This window comes from Diaphorina citri, unplaced genomic scaffold, assembly GCF_000475195.1.
Source record: "Diaphorina citri unplaced genomic scaffold, Diaci psyllid genome assembly version 1.1 scaffold11, whole genome shotgun sequence".
In the NCBI taxonomy this organism is placed as follows: domain Eukaryota; kingdom Metazoa; phylum Arthropoda; class Insecta; order Hemiptera; family Psyllidae; genus Diaphorina; species Diaphorina citri.
This window is the reverse complement of record NW_007377450.1, coordinates 448323-471704: the sequence shown is the minus strand read 5'-3', so window position 1 is coordinate 471704 and position 23382 is coordinate 448323. Positions and strand designations below refer to the sequence as shown.

At 33.4% G+C, this 23382-nt stretch overlaps 3 protein-coding genes across 4 annotated transcripts; all 3 read left to right on the top strand.

Annotated features, from left to right (window-relative positions):
* The first annotated feature begins 1372 nt into the window (after window positions 1-1372).
* LOC103506213 (putative uncharacterized protein DDB_G0291608) lies at window positions 1373-3560 on the top strand. Its single transcript, XM_008470602.3, has 2 exons — window positions 1373-1905; window positions 3387-3560. Exons 1-2 carry the CDS (start codon window positions 1407-1409, stop codon window positions 3491-3493), a joined length of 606 nt encoding a protein of 201 aa, XP_008468824.3. The 5' UTR covers window positions 1373-1406; the 3' UTR covers window positions 3494-3560.
* A 9397-nt stretch (window positions 3561-12957) lies between these two features.
* LOC103506202 lies at window positions 12958-14548 on the top strand. 2 transcript variants are annotated; one of them, XM_008470592.2, is made up of 3 exons: window positions 12958-13149; window positions 13624-13985; window positions 14109-14548. In XM_008470592.2, exons 1-3 carry the CDS (start codon window positions 12978-12980, stop codon window positions 14523-14525), a joined length of 951 nt encoding a protein of 316 aa, XP_008468814.1. In that variant the 5' UTR covers window positions 12958-12977; the 3' UTR covers window positions 14526-14548. The 2 variants fall into 2 exon arrangements, with proteins under 2 accessions (XP_008468814.1, XP_026677203.1); XM_026821402.1 differs by having other exon boundaries at window positions 13624-14100; window positions 14227-14536.
* A 4116-nt stretch (window positions 14549-18664) lies between these two features.
* On the top strand, window positions 18665-23379 carry LOC103506385. Its single transcript, XM_017442784.2, has 3 exons — window positions 18665-18752; window positions 20832-21331; window positions 22499-23379. The coding sequence occupies exons 2-3, from the start codon at window positions 20914-20916 to the stop codon at window positions 23377-23379; spliced, it is 1299 nt and encodes a 432-aa protein (XP_017298273.1). The 5' UTR covers window positions 18665-18752; window positions 20832-20913.
* The last annotated feature ends 3 nt before the right edge of the window (window positions 23380-23382 follow it).

Genomic DNA, 23382 nt, shown 5'->3' with positions numbered 1-23382 from the left:
TAAACCGCAGATCTTCTTTTCCCAAGGTACCTAGGCGGACCGAGTAAGTATCTAGGTACGATATAATACCTAATTATATTTTTCTTGAGACCTTCCTCTCGCACTGTACAAGCAACATACGCGATCAGTCCAGATTTAAAATCTCTCCGATTCAGAAGGGATAAAAAGAATTAAATCCAATTTACGTTAGACTTCTCACAGGAGATGTTTGCTTGTAATGTTGCAATTACTTTCTTAAGATGTTGTACCGCTCTTTGCTTTGCGTGTCATTACATTGGGTACAAGGCGGCATGACTTCAAAGCGCCGAGAAGATACTGGTATTTTCACTATTATTTCTCTTATTTTCTGAAGAATAAAAAAACAAACAAGACAATTTTACTAAAAGTCGCTATTTACCGCGACATTAAAGAAAATGTTCACTAATGTGTTTAAAATCTTTAAATGTTTGATGACAGATTTGAAACTGTTTTCTTTCTGTTTGATGACTTCCTCTCGAGGTGATTAGGTAGGTAGGTATATACTTACTTTGGGACTTTTCTGTCGGAAGTTATTCGAATTTAAAAGAAATTGATTTTCAATAAAACTAATAGTGTTTATTGTCTAACATCCCATCAATATAGTCCCAGTACCAGTAGTACAGTTGCGGTGGCATTAGATTCGCAAGCTAGCAGTTCGAATCCTAGCAACGACATACGCCTACAAAAGCCAGGGTAGATTGAGTTCAAATAAATAATAAATGAATTCCTTTTTGACATTTCCAGAATTTAGAACAATTCCTGATAATAGGAAAGTCTTGACAATGTGATTTTTCGATAACTTTTCAAACAACGATTTGATCTATCTAAAAAATCTCATATATTATTTTGAAACCTTACGAAATTCAAACACAATGCACTATTCACATGGAGTGGAATCGTTGAACTACAAAAAATAAATAGATTTTGTAACACCAGATAGCGTAAGCGATCAAGAAACTTTAAAATACACTACTCCTGACGCATGCGTAGTGGAAATGACCGTTAATATGAATTTCTCTTCTACTGGTGCTGGAAGCGCATCCACCAACAAACAAAATCTTCAACGGTTACATTAACAACTTCTTTCTTCTTCTGGCATCAAGCATCATTTCTGTTTTAGATTCCCAAGGAACCAGTTGTTTTCGTCTAATATTTTTTTTGCCGGAATTTTTTTCTATTAAATATAAAAATACGTTTTCTCTGTTATTTTATATTAATAAAAGTTGTTTTAAATACAAAATTGTTTGTGTTATTTATTACTTATCCATAATGAACTATATTTTATTTTGATATTTTCGTGACATTTTTTACTTTATTCTATCAATTATCATTTTTTTGGTGAACATTTATTTTTTTCAACCGTCATTTTTATACCATTTGAACTTACAATGATTAACAAAATGCACAACAACAATAACAATATTATTATGGAAACAGAATCCATCATTACTAAATATATTAACATGCGAAAAGGCTGTTTAAATAAAATGAAACCAAGTACCAAAAGAAATCTCTTTGGAAGACCAAACAAAAAATTAATGGACAAATTATTTTTTGAAAATCAACTAAGTTGTCAAAATCTCGTTAGTAATTTTTTCAAACAGTATGAAAAAGTTGATGAAAAGGAAAATCGCATGGATGAGTCTGAAGAATATTTTTCCAACAACAATAGTAGTTGCAGCAGCGATTTCGACAAGTGCAGTTATTCTTCTTCTAGCGGAAATTTCAGCTCAAATAATAGCAGTTTATGTAGTCAAGAAAATTGTAATATTATCAACAATAACAACAATCTAGTCAATATCAACAACGAATTTAGCAATAAATGTGATGTCCTTAGAAATTTAGTCAAGTCTTCCTCTAGCAATGATACGCAAACTTTAATTACTGGTGAGTACCTATAATTTTTACTTTCTATCTTTCTACTTTTCTACGTTAGTATGATTCTCTCTACCTATATTTTCTATGTTTAAATTACCTTTAAAAAGAAAAAAAAAATAAATAAAAATAAAATAATAATATTAATTCCATCAAACATCGGAATGGAATAAGTAAAAATAAAATGGATTAAAAAAAAGAAGAGTTTTGAGTTTTGACGGTTAAAATATGAATTTTAATGTTGGTAAAAAATTGTATTATTAAAAACACACGTTGACCTTACGTTGGGTTTTCAATAGCTTCAACACCCCTTACATATTCATGTAAACGCAACAAGCTTATCAATTACAGCTCTGCTGTGAACCTAGTAGAAATTTTTAGCTTTCTCTTGTTTATTGTTTAAATTATCTTGATTCCTGATTCCTGAAGTCTTGTTGTATTATTAAAAACACACGTTGACCTTACGTTGGGTTTTCAATAGCTTCAACACCCCTTACATATTCATGTAAACGCAACAAGCTTTTCAATTTCAGCTCTGCTGTGAACCTAGTAGAAATCTTTAGCTTTCTCTTGTTTACTGTTTAAAATATCTTGATTCCTGAAGTCTTACTGAAATCGGAACTGGGTTTCAGGTCCCCACCTACAAAATGTAGATTCATTTGAAAGAACTTTTTCTTTTTGCATCATCTCACAAATTTCCCGCCTGAAATCATCGTCTTCTCCAAGTGTCGTTTAGTCTTTTCTTTCATGTGAAATGATTCATCCTCGGATGACTCATCGACATTCCTCCTTTTAATTTATGTCTGCACCCAACAAACCATATTTTGCTAAATGTTTTGTATAACATATTTATTAATGTTATTTTATTTTCAAGAATAATATGCTGCAGCTCGGGGGATTGGGTTCGAAGCTTCGAAGAACACGTTTTGACATTTCTTAGGATAATTGCTCTTTTGTTACATTCATTTGAACTAGGTTTCGTCGAATTTTTCAATCCAACGTACCTATACTGTTATTCAAATTTTTCAAGTGTTGGCCTTGGACTATATCTTCCACAGTCTAACAATCAAATTCTTTATGTCTGTTACGTAATTAAGTGTAATATTTTCGGACTGGTTCAAACTTCAGCCAGTTCGATTTGACATTCAAAGATTCATTCTCCATCTGAATTTGATTTTGAATCGAGAAATAAAATTTGCTCTCATTTTGCATCTGATTTGTCTTCTAAATATTATATTAAGTATTATACGCAGAAAGATTAGAACTGAAGTTGAGTATTAATGGGTATTCAACTGAAACGCGAGATGACTTCTCATTTTGTTCCGTCTTGTAGGAAGGCCATTAAATTTCGAATGGTATCTAGGTAGGATATATCCTGCTTCCTATTGTTTAATTTTATCTTCATAGGTAAATGTGTAATTACGTTAGTGTAGATAAAACTTCCAGGTAAATATCATGTAATTAATTATTTTGTCTTTTTTCTTGTGTTACAGATTTCATGAAAATCAAGAAGAATCCTCAGAACTTCGTTCGAAGCAGTTGCAAATCGACAGGACTATCAAATTTCCACGGAGATGAAAGCTTTGACCTCAGAAAATGAAATAATGTGATCTTATTATTACTGAAGAAACAAGTCTGGAACCAGTAAACAGCAGTAACTTTGTCAAATCTGTAAATGGTTCATAATTTAAATCATGTGTAATTTTCTTTTCATATTTGTTTTGAATGTCTTCTTTTATGCTCTCTTTTTGAATAGAATTTTCATCATCCACAAATGGTTCATAATTTAAATCATGTGTAATTTTCGTTTCATATTTGTTTTGAATGTCTTCTTTTATGCTCTCATCTTTTTTGATAGAATTTTCATCATCCACAAATGGTTCATAATTTAAATCATGTGTAATTTTCGTTTCATATTTGTTTTGAATGTCTTCTTTTATGCTCTCATCTTTTTTGATAGAATTTTCATCATCCACAAATGGTTCATAATTTAAATCATGTGTAATTTTCGTTTCATATTTGTTTTGAATGTCTTCTTTTATGCTCTCATCTTTTTTGATAGAATTTTCATCATCCACAAATGGTTCATAATTTGCCTGCGATCCTTTAATGTTCTCCATGAGAGCATCATTTATTTCATCATCAATATCCCTCTTTACGATCTCTTTTGAGTCATGTTTAGATTCATGGGGTTGTTCTTTTTCCGTAGTAAGTTCTGCTTTCTGTTTACAATTCGTCTCTAAAATTTGCCTTTGTATCATACATTTTTCTAATTCTTCTTTTAATTGATCTATTTTTTTCATATTTTCTTGGGATACTTTAAAATCATTCTTTTCTTCTCCAGGATATGGCACTTGGTAGTTTTCATTATTTTTTTCTTCATCATATTTTTTCTCCTTTCTGATTTTTAATGTGGAACTTTGTCCAGAAAAATATTTGTCTAACATATTTTTCAAGTCCTCTTGAAAGTTTTGCGAATTCTCTTTAGTTTTCTCTAGACTTTCTGATTGGTTTGGTTTTTGATTGACAACTTTTTCTTTAACTGCCTTTTCTAGGTTATTGTTTACCTTGTTTTCAGTGTAAGTGGAATTTATTTTGTCTTCTAAATTTGCCTTGATATCTTGTGAAATTATATCTTGCTCAGTACTTGGGATTTCCTTCTTTTTTTCTTCAAAATGTTTTCCAGTCTCACTGTATAATTTTGGTTTTGATAATAATATAGTATTTGACTTTGCTACATTGGGTTCTAATTTATGCTTTCTTTTTTGTTTTAAATCTCCAAGTTTCCTTTGTAGATCAGTTTTTAAATCTCTTTCGAAAAATTTGTCTTTATATTCTATTTCATCAACATCGGATTTTTCGATGTTACTTATTTTCGTGTTCTCATTGTAACTGAGATTTAAATTGTCTTCGAAATCGGCTAAGATGGTTTTTGATATTACATTAAGCTCAGTACTCGTTGTTTTGTCCTTTTTGTCTTCAAACTTTTTTTTCCCACTTACGTCTCCTTCATAAATTAAATCTCCAGAACCACAACTCTCACCATGACCGCCTAGAAAACCTAATTTATTCTTTTCGATTAAGAAGAGGGGGAAAAACTCCTCAAACATTTCCCTCCCCGCGGAGGAAATTCCCTCGGAGTTTTGACGCTGAAATATGTGGCCCCATTAGTTTCCTTCAACCTCATCAGTCAGTTATGACGTATCGGAAAGTTCGCCTGGCAGACAGCGGACCCCGCCGGAAATTTTCCCAAGGTGAAATATCTAAATCCCCCTCTCATCAATCTTGAGGGAAAATTATATTCGGACCCAATGTTCTGTGCTTAATGCTCCACCGCCCTCTCCCCCAGGGGCTCCAAGCAGGTGGTGGGAATTAATTGAAATCCCTTTTATTTATAATAAATTACTAAGCCAAAACATTACTTTTGTACGAAGACTAATTATGCTGACTCCGCCCAAGAGACGGGTTACATTTTTTAAAAATCCAAAAAATCACGAACTATGAATTAAAAAGAAATTAAGCCGAATTTACTAAAACCCTTTATTTTTACGAGCCCATTTCTAGGGTGAAGGTTGACACGTTTTTGATTTCGAAATCACCCAATTTTCATTCTACGTTCCTACACTATTTCTTACAACCCTCCTGATCTTTTCTCAAGACTTGCGTAAGCAGATCTTACTCGATAGCAGCACGTTTTGCGTTTCATTCATGTTTATTACTTCCCAGGTAAAGTGGTGGTCGCATAGCAGGCGAAATATCGCATCAACGTTGCTGATATTTCTACAGTGGAACAAAAGAACTAGGCAAAGGTTATTGAAGAGATTTTGGGAATCCCCATAACCATAACGAGTACAATAATAAGATTGATAAGTAAAATAACTATTATTAGTATTACGTTGGTATTCACAACAAATAGATAATCCATAAATCTGCCAGGCATACATTTCAAACTGTTCAAATCGTGGGACTACCTGCCCTATTTCGAAAGTCCAAATAAAGTCGGGCGGGAATCGAACCCGTGGTCTAGCGCTTACAAGGCAGACGCGCTACCAACTAAACTAACTAGGCTGGTAGCAACTACCTATATCAATATTAGTTCCTGCGCACCTCTACTATCCTCCACTGTTTTTCGAGTAATCGATCTCAAACAGAATCTATCGTATATTTAATTAACATTTTTATTGTAAATAATAAATTACTAAGCCAAAACATTACTTTTGTACGAAGACTAATTATGCTGACTCCGCCCAAGAGACGGGTTACATTTTTTAAAAAATCCAAAAAATCACGAACTATGAATTAAAAAGAAATTAAGCCGAATTTACTAAAATTGTTTCTGATGTACTTCGTGGACTGTGTGCAACTGTTTAGATGAAACTAAACTTTGGCCACTTGGCAAGAATCAATTCTTATTCAGAAACGAATTAACGAAATGACTTCGCCATTCGCGTGTAGGTACTGAAAATTGGGCTATATTTGAGATTATTCGGATTATTCAGTCATATTTTGTCTTTGTTTAATACTTACTTATTTGCTTGTCACATCACACTAAGGTACACATCACTGTTAACAGTAAAGTTAGTAGATAAGTTATAGGATAGGTTTACAGGTTAGTTATTTGACGTACCTAGTGCCTATCTTCGTCCACTTCTAAACTTCTTATTGTTTCCTTACAAATTTCATCAGTAAATGGTTTCTTTAAATTAAATTAATTTCTCAGTAAATTTATCCTTGCATTTACAAAAGTGTCTATCTTGGTTGCTGTTGAAGAGAAGAAGCCACTGAGGGCATCTAAATCCGAATATACTGGCGCCAGTCCCAATATCAAATCCAATGCCAAGAGGTGCGTCCGTTGTTTGGACATGATTCTACAAGTGAGACACATGTCTGACATGTTCCAACGAGAAACATCGATTTTCTCAAGTTGGGACTTGATTTTGGACTTTGTGGTGCCTGCGAATTCTGATATCTAGCTGGCTGACCACTAACCAAGCGCGGAGTACGACAAGTTGTAGTAAAAACCAAGAAACCAGTTGTGTTGTCCACTCTGGTTGATTATGAAGGTCAGATTATATTACTGCTTGATGCTGAGCACGGGCCAGACACTCTTGAGATAATAAAAAAAGAAATACAAGGTGTCCACAAAGATGTTGGAGCTCTTGGTTTGACACTTGGACTTGGAATAAAAAAGCGTCTGTTTGCAAATTGTAGATATTGTTTTTAGGTATAAAACAAATAGATTCTGCTTACTAAATTTGATACCTACGTACATTGAACACTAAAAGGCATTTTGAATTTGCGATCTAATCCAAAATATGTACCTAATACAGTTCCCTGCTGAAGTTTACTCAAATTAACGATAACACAAATTAGGAAACTTAGATTCAAAGTTTGAATTTAATTTTTTTTTCAATTAATTAAGTTCTAGTCATCACGCACCTTTACGTGTTTGGATAAACAATTGCGCAGGTAGTTATTAGCCCCGTTAACCCTGTATGTTCAGAACGAAATAAATTAAACAAAAAACCAGTTTGCAAAAATAAAAACACTTTTTTATACTACTTACAAGTATGAACGTGAAGAAATTAATAACGAACAAAAATAAAAAGCTAATAATACCCCCAATCAAAACTAGAGAGATGGCGGGAAATTTATTTTGAATTTCTGGCAGGCTCTGGCAGGTTGACTAGTTGGTTTGTACGTGGAAACAATCTAGGTAGGCGGAATAATTTATTAGCTATTGATTTTTTGATCATCACCAGGTAGGTTACTCTTGAGTGAAAAGTAACATCTATTCTATCAAGGCGTTCTAGACTTAAAAGGACTTCTCTATAGGTAGATAGCATTAGCATCAGATGTGACTACTGGTATCTCATAGTGCCTTCCATTCTATTGCCAGCTGTGGTGATGCCACCGAAATGGGTCTATCTTGAATTCGAAGCCGTGAGATGATTATCGGGATAACTTATAAACTGCTGGTAAATATGGTAAACTTCTGGTTAATACAACCTCTGGGCAATCGTTTGGGATGATGCCGTTTATTTCATTCCTTAATTCCCAGCCGTTTCTGAGATATAAGCGTGGTTCGCAAATCACGAACCACCCTGTATACAGTAAAATAAAAAAAAATAAAAATAGAATAAATACCTAATATAAATAATCATACCGGTATTTTTTTTTTTGCAAGATTATCTTTATTTTAATCTTGTATAATATATGTACTCTAAAATAGTACGTTATACGTTAATATACGAGGTGTAAGAAATCAGATTCATTGTGTCATTGCGACTGTCAGAAATATCCATGCATAAGCATACAACCGCAATAATATTCATTACTAGCGGGATACCCGCGAGCTTTTTATTACGTTTGATTAGACCCTCTGATTATTTTTTCGTCACTTACGTTTTTGGTTGAATTCTAGTCGTTGCTGGAGTTTAGTAAAGTGCTTTATTTGGACTTTCGAAATAGGGCAGGTAGTCCCAATGAACAGTTTGAAATGTATGCCTGGCAGATTTATGGATTATCTATTTGTTGTGAATACCAACGTAATACTGGTAATAGTTATTATACTTATGAATCTTATTATTGTATTCGTTATGGTTATGGGGATTCCCAAAATCTCTTCAATAACCTTTGCCTAGTTCTTTTGTTCCACTGTAGAAATATCAGCAACGTTGATGCGATATTTCGCCTGCTATGCGACTACCACTTTACCTGGGAAGTAATAAACATGAATGAAACGCAAAACGTGCTGCTATCGAGTAAGATCTTCTTACGCAAGTCTTGAGAAAAGGTTGTAAGAAATTGTGTAGGAACGTAGAATGAAAATTGGGTGATTTCGAAATCAAAAACGTGTCAACCTTCACCCTATTATTTAATCGTGATTCAATATCTTTCTTCAAATCCTTTTCTATTATAGATTTGGATTCATCTTTCTCTCCCTTTCCTCTATTATCATGATTTTCGTGGTTATGGTCTCCCCTTCACCCTAGAAATGGGCTCGTAAAAATAAAGGGGTTCCTGTGGATCGGAAGTCACTATACTTTCATATTCTGATAAGATATTGGGAAACTTTTCTATTTTTTAAGGAGATGATTAAAAAAGGAGGCTCAAGACAAAGATTTAACAACTCTACACTAGTAGGTATACCTATAGGTTCATTAGAAAATATAAAACTCGAGATTTGAGGCAAGAGCTAGTTAGCACCAGTTGGTTTTAGATGATGTAGGTAGGTACAAGGTATTCAAGGTACTAAACGTACTGTGCCATTTTTTGTCCTAAATTTACAGGATTTTCCAAGAAAGTTCTCATTATGGTTCCGAGAATTTATGGTGGTATTCCCAGATTTTTTTTTAGCAGATAATTCTCATGATTTAAATTCTGCGCACGCGATTCCTAATTTGGCAATTTGTTCTCTTTAGGTAACGATTGAAACTTGCATAATTATGAGGTACTTGCAGTTGACGTGTGCAATCATTCGAATCTGAATTTCTGAATAGTTATGTAGGGAGGTACCCACTCCAGTCTAGGTACTGTGGGCACTATGACAACGACAAAAGAATGGAAACCAAAAATCGATGATGAACAAAATCCAAGTGGCCTAATGAACATGAAACGTGTCCTCAACACTCAATAGTTTTGTCCCTAAATTTGGCTGAAATTGCTAAAAAAATCTCTTACTTTATCCCTAATTCCACAAACACATAAGCCCGGACCAAAGTCCTTTCCCCAAAATCAACGACTTATTTCCAAAGGGAATTTCCCTAAGAGTTCTTTGGGTGGAGTATTGCGACTTTGTCCCATCTTGTGCCGCCCCCCACGTGTGTTGCAGAGGAAATATGCCCACGTGGTTCTGCTGCCGAGATCAAAAGATTACACATACACAAGCATCTTACTGCACCGGAGAGGATGCAACAAAAGGGGTCTTTGTGCAACCCAGAGGTGATATTTCGTCATAATTTATTGCATCAGGAGATGAGGCAGGCTGCATCCTGGCAGGCTTGTCCCGTTAGTTGAACTTTGCACCCTTGGAAACAATGAGGAAAGAGAAGTGGGTTCAGCTTTCTTCTTCTTCTTCGTCATCTTTTTTCCTATTAAGTAGGTACAATAAGTATAGGGAACCTATTTTTTTTTTATTATTTTAGATATGACCTCTGTGTTCTGATCTCCTGATGTTCTGTGGCCGATCAAAACAACTACGTGCTCGTGATAGGTAGGTAAGTAGGAAAATCGTCAATTTCAGAGTTGCATTTAGCTTCCTAACTTAAAAATATACCTATGTACTTGAACCTGTAGGTACTTCTCCGCCACGCCAAGTCAATAAATTTTGACAGTACCTCCCTACGTACCTACTTCATTTTAGGCAGAAGTGAGTTAGTCCAACTTCAGTCGTTCAACGTTAGGTAATGGTTACTGTTACTCGTATTATGAAACTGCAATAACATTATTAACTCTAGGTTTGAACTGAAAATTCTCAACTTTGTCAACTGAGGGGACAGAAAAAGTTGCCTCGTATTGAAAACGAATTGAGAAATAACGCCTGGAATAATTTCGATATCTGCAATGTGTAGGGTTAAATGAGTACGAAGTGTATAGCATGTAATATTTTTATTTTCAAAACAAATGAAGGTTGACAGTACCTCCCTACGTACCTACTTCATTTTAGGCAGAAGTGAGTTAGTCCAACTTCAGTCGTTCAACGTTAGGTAATGGTTACTCATAGGTATATGAAACTGCAATAACATTATTAACTCTAGGTATGAACTGAGAATTCTCAACTTTGTCAACTGAGGGGACAGAAAAAGTCGCCTCCTCGTATTGAAAACGAATTGAGAAATAACGCCTGGAATAATTTCGATATCTGCAATGTGTAGGGTGAAATGAGTACGAAATGTATAGCATGTAGTATTTTTATTTTCAAAACAAATGAAGGCGGGTTTTGGGGAAAAAAAAAAAATAAAAAAAAAAAAAAAAAAAAAAAAATAGTGCTTATTAGTTGAACTTAAAAAAAAAAAATACTTTACCAAATAAGTACGTAGGTACTTACTCCTTACTCGTAAGTAGTTACCTACCTACCTACCTTTATGATATTATCAACTTTTGTTAGGACAAACATAAATTTTCGGACCATCTATGTTTTAGAAGTTGGGCGAAAATATACCGAAAAATAGTATGTACTAAATAGGTACACAGACTCTCCTGTTATTCACGTAACAGTAAGTAGGTAAAAAAAAAAAAAAAAAAAAAATACTTTACCAAATAAGACGTAGGTACTTACTCCTTACTCGTAAGTAGTTACCTACCTACCTATATGATATCAACTTTTGTTAGGACAAACATAAATTTTCGGACCATCTATGTTTTAGAAGTTGGGCGAAAATATACCAAAAAATAGTATGTACTAAATAGGTACACAGACTCTCCTGTTATTCACGTAATAGTAAGTAGGTAGGTACTGACGATAAACTTACGAGTAACCGAGTAGGTAGGTACTCTCTGACACCTACTCTGAATAACATGTGTACCGGGGTACCTTCATGAATACCAACTTACCTACATTATATTTTGTTGTATTTAAATAGGTACCTAGTCGATATAGGTACCCACCTGTGTATAGGTAGTAGGTACATGTGTTTATCTATGGAAGGTAGGTTAGTTAGGCATATCCAAAATTCAAGGCTTAAAAATCACGTGACTTGGCTGTAGTGTAGTAGTAGATTGCCTAGTATTGGATTATTTACATTTCCTAATACCTACCTATAGTCTATAAATATACCCGTATTACCTATAACTATAAACACTCTCATCTCGGTGTTTACAAACCGATTGACTGATAAGTGATAATTAAATGACAGAACTGATTCTATTAACACTAGGACTGATTCTAGATGAGCTAAGATGTCACCCTCAGTCAGTTACAAATTATTATCAATGTAGTTAAGTTACCTACTCTGTAATCATTTGATATTTTTTTTTTTTACTTGCTACGAGGCTATTCCTCTACCTACTGACGTAAATGTCCCAACAAATGTTGATGATTTGAGCACGGACCAGAAATATCTACTGAAGATAAGAATGAATGCTGCTTCTTCCGGTATTTGTAGTTTAGAACTGGCGAACACAAAACCGGGACCAATGTCCCATTCTTGCTGGCTAACGACCGCCAACAGAATTTTGAGACTCTAGGTTTCAACAGAGGTTCTTTCTGAGAATTTGAAAACCTTAGCTACATTCATCATGGATGTATTCATCATGAATGTATACGGGCCAAGGTGGTTTTCTATTAAGACTATGTCAACATGTTTCGATGGACCAAAGCATGTTAAGTGACGAAAAAATAATCAGAGGGTCTAATCAAACGTAATAAAATTTCATTTATAATGGGCCCTGATGAGATCTTATTTCCTTCTTAGTTGTGGGAGTTATTTTCCTTAATGGGCATTTTACGATACTTTCAAATGTAAATGACATCACGGTATCACCGATTCTCATCGTCACTATGATGGTTCAATCCTAGAAATTATCTCCGGAAGGCCAAACGATTGCCCAGAGGTTGTATTAACCAGAAGTTTACCATATTTACCAGCAGTTTATAGGTTATCCCGATAATCATCGCACGGCTTCGAATTCAAGATAGACCCATTTCGGTGGCATCACTACAGCTGGCAATAGAATGGAAGGCACTATGAGATACCAGTAGTCACATCTGATGCTAATGCTATCTACCTATAGAGAAGTCCTTTTAAGTGTAATTCCAAGACAACGCAACGAGAAGGTTGGCCTTAGACAACTTAATAGAATTGATCACTTAATATGCCTAGAACGCCTTGATAGAATAGATGTTACTTTTCACTCAAGAATATACCTACCTGGTGATGATCAAAAAATCAATAGCTAATAATTTATTCCGCCTACCTAGATTGTCCCCACGTACAAACCAACTAGTCAACCTGCCAGAGCCTGCCAGAAATTCAAAATAAATTTCCCGCCTTCTCTCTAGTTTTGATTAGGGGTATTATTAGCTTTTTATTTTTGTTCGTTATTAATTTCTTCACGTTCGTGCAGCTTTAGATGATGAAACAATGGTGGAATTTAAAAAAGACTTGAAAGATTTTTTGAAAAAATACTTTACTGCAGAATTTAAAAACCGAGACCATAACCGCGAAAATCTTGATAATAGAGGAAAGGGAGAGAAAGATGAATCCAAATCTATAATAGAAAAGGATTTGAAGAAAGATATTGAATCACGATTAAATAATGAAGAGTCTTCGCAACTTAAAAAACCTAAAAAGTCGTTCTCTAAACTAAAAGAGAGGTTTAATAAACCTCGCAATTTTTTTGGTAAAAATAAAAAAGACTTTATCAGATCTAGCAATATATTTTTGCAAACTGGTTTTTTGTTTAATTTATTTCGTTCTGAACATACAGGGTTAACGGGGCTAATAACTACCTGCGCAATTGTTTACCCAAACACGTAAAGCTGCGTGATGACTAGAACTTAATTAATTGAAAAAATTTAAATTCAAACTTTGAATCTAAGGTTCCTAATTTGTGTTATCGTTAATTTGAGTAAACTTCAGCAGGGAACTGTATTACATATTTTGGATTAGATGGCAAATTCAAAATGCCTTTTAGTGTTCAATGTACGTAGGTATCAAATTTAAATTTAGTAAGCAGAATCTATTTGTTTTATACCTAAACAATATAGATCTACAATTCCACGATTAAATAATGAAGAGTCTTCGCAACTTAAAAAACCTAAAAAGTCGTTCTCTAAACTAAAAGAGAGGTTTAATAAACCTCGCAAAATTTTTGGTAAAAATAAAAAAGACTTTATCAGATCTAGCAATGAAGAATATTCAGTATCAGATACCGACAGTAATCAATCGAGTAGCAATTCGAGCAATGAATTGGGAACAAATGGAAGAATGTTTAGAAAAACCTTCAGTCACTGTTCTTCTTCTAGCGACTCATCAAGAAGCAATAAAAGAAGGTTCAAGGAACATTTGGATAACCAACTTTCTAGACGATTGCACGGTCCTACATATGTTAAAACCAATGAATTAATAGAACCCCAAAAAGGAAGTCACATACATAATATTTCATCAAGAAAATCATCAACTAGAAGTGACATAGCGGGTAATTTTTCGGGAAGAACAAATTTCCCTAAAACTAACGAATATTTCAAACAAAATCAAAATATAGGCAGTCACATACATAATATTTCATCAAGAAAATCATCAACTAGAAGTGACATAGCGGGTAATTTTTCGGGAAGAACAAATTTCCCTAAAAGAACTAACGAATATTTCAAACAAAATCAAAATATAGGAAATGGAAACAAAAACTTGAAGAAAGAACTGAGAACACAGATTTTTGAACACATTAACCAAGATGGCAATTCAAAAAATAAAAATACCAAAGAAAAAAATAGAAAAGAGCATCGTCCAACACTTTCTTCCACTGAACCAACAGCATCATTCAGTGAATCATCCAACAGATCATCCAATGAAGATTCCACAAATAAAGAAAAGAGAAAGCTGGGAAAAGATTTGAAGGAGAAATTTGTATATCTGGTCAGTAAAGCTGAGAATTTTATTCTAAAGACATATCCAATAAAAGGCATATAGTATTAGAATAGACGGAAAAAAAATTCCCAACTTCTTTCCCGAGCTCTGACGACCCAGACATGTTTCATCCCGAGCTCTTTTCCCATGTTATTTGAAGGAGAAATTTGTATATCTGGTCAGTAAAGCTGAGAATTTTATTCTAAAGACATATCCAATAAAAGGCATATAGTATTAGAACAGACGGAAAAAAAATTCCCAACTTCTTTCCCGAGCTCTGACGACCCAGACATGTTTCATCCCGAGCTCTTTTCCCATCAGACAAATCATCAGCAGAGCAGGAACGTATACAGATATTCTCTTTTCCTTCTTCTTTTTCTGCTACATAATAAGTATTTGCAAAGTCATTAAAACTTAGTAAAGTATATCAGTAGTTTTATGAATTTTCTCCAAACTACACTACACGTTAATGTGACATTCCAAGCTTAGATAAGTTGGAAGACATTTTTGAGGCATTCATAGGCGATTTTAAAATAGTTCCTCTGAACTGAAGACAATCCAGAAAAAATTGGTTAAAAGTAAAAATTTAGGTACCTACCTAATTTTTTATTCTCACAAATAAAATCGTTCGTGACATAGGTCAATACATAATTATGTAGAACCAACCAAATTTGGGAATATAAAACAAAAGGAATATACGGTTTAATGAAGGGAGGAAGGAAGAGATCAATTAAGAAACCTCATTTAGAGCCATACAAATGATGAAAAATGTATCTCACGGCCCCAACACCCCTAACAACAATATTGCGTGGGATCCCGGGCCAATAAAAGGTCACTAAAGACATACATAGGACTAGGGATGAGACCAATATTAAAAAGTTCGTTACAAAATTATAATTTATTTTTAAAAGAATGATGAATGTATAGATAAACGATTTCACACCTGGATAGTTTCGTGATGATTGTTGTAAATAAGGGTGAACAGTGTACTTTGTTCACATATTGAGGAAATGGGAGCTTTGTAGAGAGAGTGAAAATTATTGCACAATATAAATAAGGGTGAACAGTGTACTTTGTTCACATATTGAGGAAATGGGAGCTTTGTAGAGAGAGTGAAAATTATTGCACAATATTTTTTTAAGTTATATCTGCATAGTACCTATAAATGTATAAAGGTTCATATTTTTTTACGAATGTACGATGTCATACGTACCTATATTAAATGTTTGTAGGTATGTTCCTACCGAATTCATTACATCGCAATAGCAATGGAGGATAAAATTTGTCTGGCCAGTAACGCCATTGCTAGGTAAGAAAATGTTTTATTAAAAAAACTTGTTATTGATTTAATATCTCTGGAGATCAATTTTATTGATAGATGAGGCGTTGAGAGTGAGACATGTAACATGCCATATTAGTTTTTTTTTTTAATATAGGTAGAACATTAGCTTCTTTACTGACCATGTTAGTCGAGACAACTTCTTTACAATGGCTTAATTGAAACATCAAAAACCACCTAACAATAACAAGTCAAATATGGAAAATCAACATGGTGTCTTTTGATGAATGTCATAAATAGTAATGACTTTCGTCCCTTTATAACTTCCAACAGAAACACGACCAATCGGCATAAAAAATGTTTGAATTTAGGATAAACTGAGAGGGCTATATCTACTTATTGGGAATAATGGGATCTTATCTTCTTGTCCAATCAATACAAACGATAAAAAATAATGATATTGTAACTTCTACTAGATATTCCCTAAATAGCACATAAACTGAGAGGGCTATATCTACTTATTGGGAATAATGGGATCTTATCTTCTTGTCCAATCAATACAAACGATAAAAAATAATGATAGGTATTGTAACTTCTACTAGATATTCCCTAAATAGCAATGCCAAAACGACACAGCACACTAAAGAACTATAAAAAAGTAAAAATCCCAGAAAAGGCACTCTCACTCACCTTTTGCAGCGGCATAATCGACCATTAACGACGGCACAACACACAGATAAAGTCCTAATTTTCTTCCGAACTAGTCACAACTCAAAATTACCACAACTCAGAATCACAACTCTCTTCTTCGGGTCAATCAATCTGGACTAAAGCTGGACTGAGTTTGACTATCAGCAAGAAGTGTAACCTTAGCTGAAATGATTCTACTGAACTTCAGCACTTCACACGTTCGTTATCAGGGGAGGAGGCAGGGTGAGAGTTTTACCAAGTTGGTATTGTTTGAATTTGTTTTACATTGTTTGATAAAAAAAAAATGGTTTGACTTGAGGGAAAATAATGGAAACTTTGAGGTGTAGTAGATGAACCAAATATTATAGGGACTGGTCTTTGCGTCAGGGCAGTGAAAATAAAAGATCTTTTTTGCCAGCCTAGTTAGCTTAGTTGGTAGGATAAAATCCGCCCGGGCGGATTTTATCCTACCAACTAAGCTGATGGGATAATGTTCGTTCTCGGAACGGCTGGCTTTTTCCTATCCTGTCTTCCTTCTCTCTTCGATTTCGGGACGATAAGACCATAGCAGTTACAGTTCCCTCTGTCAAACCTCAAAAAAAATATAGTTGCTACACAAAATACTGTCAAAGAAGTCTCGAAACTTGTCAATCCTTTCCCGGAAAAAAAACCGTCGGCCCTGTCAGGAATCGAACCTGGCACCTTCTACCTACAAGGCCAGTGAGATGAATAGACAAGCACTGATAATAATTTTTCTTGTGATTGATTTTCAGTCAAAGGTCTATTCTATCTTGGCATATCTTTCATAGTGTCTATAACCACTCAGCCTGTCTAAAAAGGCCGAAGAAGATAAAACTTGAACTTCCCTGTACCAGCCAAAATTTACCTGAGCCTATTCTCCAGCCCGTCTCTGATCAAAAGTTTGGTCATTAGTTCTAGTTCTTGCGAAATTAAAACTGACCAACAGAAAACCAGATTTTAAATCGCGTGGCCTCTTATTTATTATTATTATTATTATTTTTTTTTTTGTTGCTGCAAATAATTAGTTCATTTTCGTGAACTTTTAAACAGTAATTTCGTGTTTGATCATTTTATTTTCTGTTTCCTAGTGTTGGTTTATTTTCTGTTTCCTAGTGTTCAAAGCCCACAATTATATCCATTAGAAGCAAGGTTTTAGACTCAATAGTCCAGGTATTTAGGAGTTCTTTGAAATGCTCAATAGAACCGCGTGCACTAAGTACTCAACAGGCAATTATACTCATAATCTCTTTCCCCCCCCTTCATATTACTTTCTGCCAAATCTAGGATGCCAAATTCACTCTACACGTTGCGTTGATTAGGTCCTATTTTTATGCCAAAAGTATCTTCCCTGAGGCAAAAACAAAATATCAAGCCAGAAGTAGGTAGGTACATACCTACTTTTAGTCAAAGTTATAAGCTTGGTACTCGTAAAACTTACTATTGCTGCACAATCTGCACATGTACTTGTGGCAAGTAAAATTATTTTATCAAATCCATCTTTGTTCATGATATTACGTAGGTAATCTGCAAAATTAAACAATTCAGAATCTCGAAATAAATAACATTTCCTTTACTTTTGATTTGTATTAATATTATTTTTTCTTAAACATTCATTTCATTTACATTCAACATAGTTAATATTTCATTTATAAGCTAATTATTACAAATTTTAAACTTATACAAATAGGTAATTTTATTTTAAATATTTAAATCAGTTGCGCATCTATTACTCATTAAATATATTTAAACTCCATTCCTCATTTTTTTTTTTTTCCTTTTTCTTTGAGAGAGAACACGCCACTGTCTACAATGAAAGTTTCTGTATTTTCCGATAAATTTAACTGAATATTACAATAATAAAGACTAGTATTTTATTTTATAATATGTAAATATATTATTTCAATAATTCTATTGCTAATGTTGTCTTGAATTTAAATAATGCTTGTTTTTTTTTTCCAAGTCAAATAAAAAGTAAATTTGTTCATTCACTTCTTCCTACTCTTGTCTTAATCAATTCAAAGACCGATCTAATCTGTCTGGTGAAACTTGATAATACATAATGTTAATTCGTTTCTGAATAAGAATTGATTCTTGCCAAGTGGCCAAAGTTTAGTTTCATCTAAACAGTTGCACACAGTCCACGAAGGTTAATTCGTTTCTGAATAAGAATTGATTCTTGCCAAGTGGCCAAAGTTTAGTTTCATCTAAACAGTTGCACACAGTCCACGAAGTACCTACATCAGAAACACATTAATACAATACAATTTTACAAACATTCCACAAACAAATGAAACACAAAGGTAAGTCCTGTTTTTAGAAAAACTGTCCCCTTTTAAAATTGTTTTGGAATAGAATTACCTTGGAGGAGGAATAGTTTGGAATAGCATAACCTAGATGTCCTAGATTAGAGGTTTCCAACTTCCATTTGTATGCGAGCCACATGCTACATTGGGAGGTACTTCACGGGCCACATATGTACATAGGGGAGCACCCCCTCCCCCAAACTTTTCAAAAATGCAGTCCGATCGAATTTTGAGCGCCGCAGGCGAAATTTTTTCAAAGGGTATTCGAAGATTTTTGCCGTAGGTAGGTACTGACGATAAACTTACGAGTAACCGAGTAGGTAGGTACTCTCTGACACCTACTCTGAATAACATGTGTACCGGGGTAGCTTCATGAATACCTATATACCTACATTATTTGTTGTATTTAAATAGGTACCTAGTCGATATAGGTACCCACCTGTGTGAATAGGTAGTAGGTAGGTACATGTGTTTATCTATGGAAGGTAGGTTAGTTAGGCATATCCAAAATTCAAGGCTTAAAAATCACGTGACTTGGCTGTAGTGTAGTAGTAGATTGCCTAGTATGGGATTATTTACATTTCCTAATACCTATAGTCTATAATATACCCGTATTACCTATAAACACTCTCATCTCGGTGTTTACAAACCGATTGACTGATAAGTGATAATTAAATGACAGAACTGATTCTATTAACACTAGGATTGATTCTAGATGAGCTAAGATGTCACCCTCAGCCCTCAGTCAGTTACAAATTATTATCAGTGCAGTTTAGTTACCTACTCTGTAATCATTTTGATATTTTTACTTGCTTTTTTGTGTGAGTTTTGAAAAGTATTGATAAAATACGTCTGGCATACCGCTCTGCTAACAATGTTCATATAGGATTTAGGTGTTATTTGTGTCGTGGTTTATAAGATCAGCTGGTGTCAAACAAAACAATCCATTCATAAACACAAATTTTGTCAATGACTGTTTGGCCTAATCATAATCATTTATGTTTATCAAACAGGTGAAAGAATCATTGAGAGGTAGGACTTTATTGTTAAAAACTCCTTCAATTGTGTAAATAAATGTCTAAAGAAAAAAAAAAAAAAAAAAAAAAAAAATCATTAGTAGGATATTCAAACGGTTAAAAAAAAAAAAAAAAAAAAAAAAAAAAAAAAAAAAAATCATTGAGGAGTAGTATTTCAAACGTTTTGTTAGTCATCGAATTAATCATTTTTAGTTCGGAGTTCAGAAAATTAGGTAATCATTTTTTGTTCGGATAACAACCGTCAGTGATTTCAAATCTGAGTGAGTTTTCAACTGTGAATAACTTTATTTTTGACAGATTTTAACAATAGTGACAATAATTCAGAAATATTTTGTAAAACTATTGCAAACTGTAAGCAGATAAGATAGGTACTCTAAGATTGTGACCAAATTGTATTAGACTGGATTTTTAGTGATTTGATCAATCAGAGTACCTAATTTTTCCAAAAATTGGGAAATTGATCAAAACCTAATTACTAAAATGGATTGAAGACTTGGAAAGAAGAATGACTTGTAACTGTAACAGTCTCCTATTTAGTTGGTAAGATCTAATATCTCTACTCACATGTTTATACTTTATTACCTACATACATACTAAAATGGATTGAAGACTTGGAAAGAAGAATGACTTGTAACTGTAACAGTCTCCTATTTAGTTGGTAAGATCTAATATCTCTACTTACATGTTTATACTTTATTACCTACATACATACACGTTGAGCGCCAAGCCATTTTTACATGGGTGCTCGCTGGTACCCATGGAAGAAGTGGAAATTGTTGCGTGGTACCAAAAATTTTTTATGTCAATTTTAGATGTGTGAGGTGTAGAAAATAGATAATGTACACAAATTTTTCTTGTGCATGCCTTTTTTTACATTTAGGTAAGTTTTGTACAAATCTCAAAAAGCTTCGCGGGCCACGAAAATGGTCTGGCGGGCCACATGTGGCCCGCGGGGCGCTAGTTGGAAACCCCTGTCCCAGATCCTTTAATTCAATGTTGTTGGGATTACTGGCACATCTACTAATACTGAAAAGAAAAGCTTATTACTCTCTTTCTAGAAATTTCATCAGACAAAATTGCATTAAACAATTGCACATGAATCAGTTGAGCTTAAAGATAGTATGGCATTCCTCTTGTGGAATATGTTCATCACCGAGAGCAACACTGTCGCTTGCCAGTTCTGTCAACATAATAGACCCCGACCTGTTCCACTTACTTCATTCTTTAGTTGCAACAGTTGTCTGAAGGAAAATTCATTTTGTGAATATGTTCAGTCCAAGTATTGTTTACTTATATTGTTACTGACTGCAATAGTAACACTTCTTGTGTTGTGGAATCTTCTAAAACGAAAAAATCACGAAGAAAGTTCTATTGTCTCCGAGAAAGAAGAAGACATAATTATCGAAAAATTGATTAGTAAATTAAAGACAAGGGATGAATTTATTTTCAAGGATAATCAGAGTAAGTACATTAAAAACTGTCGTATGGTGTGTGATGATGTACCTAAGGCAGATAAACAATCTTTTGATCTTCCACAAGATGACGAGAACTCAAAGAAAGAAGATATGAAGTTAGCAGCTGAATTAATTGAAACATTGGAAAAGTGCATTCAAGAAAAAGAAACATTTCAAAACTCAGAAGTACAGGATTTAGATGAAAAAATTAAAAGTATTGAAGCAACAATCAAATATATAAATACATAATTATGATTAAGTGGTTAGTAAAGAGATATTATACCTACTTTGTATTTGTCAAACATTAAGAATGACCAACACAAAATGGGGAAAAATAACGGTCATTTATAAACAAAATTACAAACCATAGAGTAGGTATTATATTTCCACAGTCAAGATTTCCTATAGATGTAAAACCAATAAAAAAAACCTAGGCTTAATAACAAACGATGATTTATCTATTTCTATATGTTTAAGAAGATAAAACCATACAAACATCTTTAACTACCTATCAAAGCCATAGATATTCAAATCTTCGAGATGTTAAAATATTCACCTAACACCTATTTTGAAAAGCTTAATTTAAAAAAAAAAGTGATTTGCTATTTTAAAAAAACCTAGGCTTAATAACAAACGATGATTTATCTATTTCTATATGTTTAAGAAGATAAAACCATACAAACATCTTTAACTACCTGTCAAAGCCATAGATATTCAAATCTTCGAGATGTTAAAATATTCACCTAACACCTATTTTGAAAACCTTCGTTATGTATCTACGAAGAGCGGATAGGTATAGGTACAAACATAATAATAAATATCCTTGAAATAAGTAAAATAAAAAGAGAACTAAATCAATTATAATTAAAGAATTTCTGAAGGAAAGGTAAAAATGGACAGATTTGACAAAAAAAATAATGAAAACTACCAAGTGCCATATCCTGGAGAAGAAAAGAATGATTTTAAAGTATCCCAAGAAAATATGAAAAAAATAGATCAATTAAAAGAAGAATTAGAAAAATGTATGATACAAAGGCAAATTTTAGAGACGAATTGTAAACAGAAAGCAGAACTTACTACGGAAAAAGAACAACCCCATGAATCTAAACATGACTCAAAAGAGATCGTAAAGAGGGATATTGATGATGAAATAAATGATGCTCTCATGGAGAACATTAAAGGATCGCAGGCAAATTATGAACCATTTGTGGATGATGAAAATTCTATCAACAATCTTTTGATCTTCCACAAGATGACGAGAACTCAAAGAAAGAAGATATGAAGTTAGCAGCTGAATTAATTGAAACATTGGAAAAAGAAACATTTCAAAATTCAGAAGTACAGGATTTAGATGAAAAAATTAAAAGTATTGAAGCAACAATCAAATATATGAAAAGTAAAATGGACTCCAAAGGGGTGGGAGATGACTCGATAATAGAATTAAATAAACAAAAAGAGATAGGAGAAAAGTTTGAAGACAAAAAGGACAAAACAACGAGTACTGAGCTTAATGTAATATCAAAAACCATCTTAGCCGATTTCGAAGACAATTTAAATCTCAGTTACAATGAGAACACGAAAATAAGTAACATCGAAAAATCCGATGTTGATGAAATAGAATATAAAGACAATTTTTTCGAAAGAGATTTAAAAACTGATCTAAAAAGGAAAATTGGAGATTTAAAACAAAAAAGAAAGCATAAATTAGAACCCAATGTAGCAAAGTCAAATACCATATTATTATCAAAACCAAAATTATACAGTGAGACTGGAAAACATTTTGAAGAAAAAAAGAAGGAAATCCCAAGTACTGAGCAAGATATAATTTCACAAGATATCAAGGCAAATTTAGAAGACAAAATAAATTCCACTTACACTGAAAACAAGGTAAACAATAACCTAGAAAAGGCAGTTAAAGAAAAAGTTGTCAATCAAAAACCAAACCAATCAGAAAGTCTAGAGAAAACTAAAGAGAATTCGCAAAACTTTCAAGAGGACTTGAAAAATATGTTAGACAAATATTTTTCTGGACAAAGTTCCACATTAAAAATCAGAAAGGAGAAAAAATATGATGAAGAAAAAAATAATGAAAACTACCAAGTGCCATATCCTGGAGAAGAAAAGAATGATTGACAA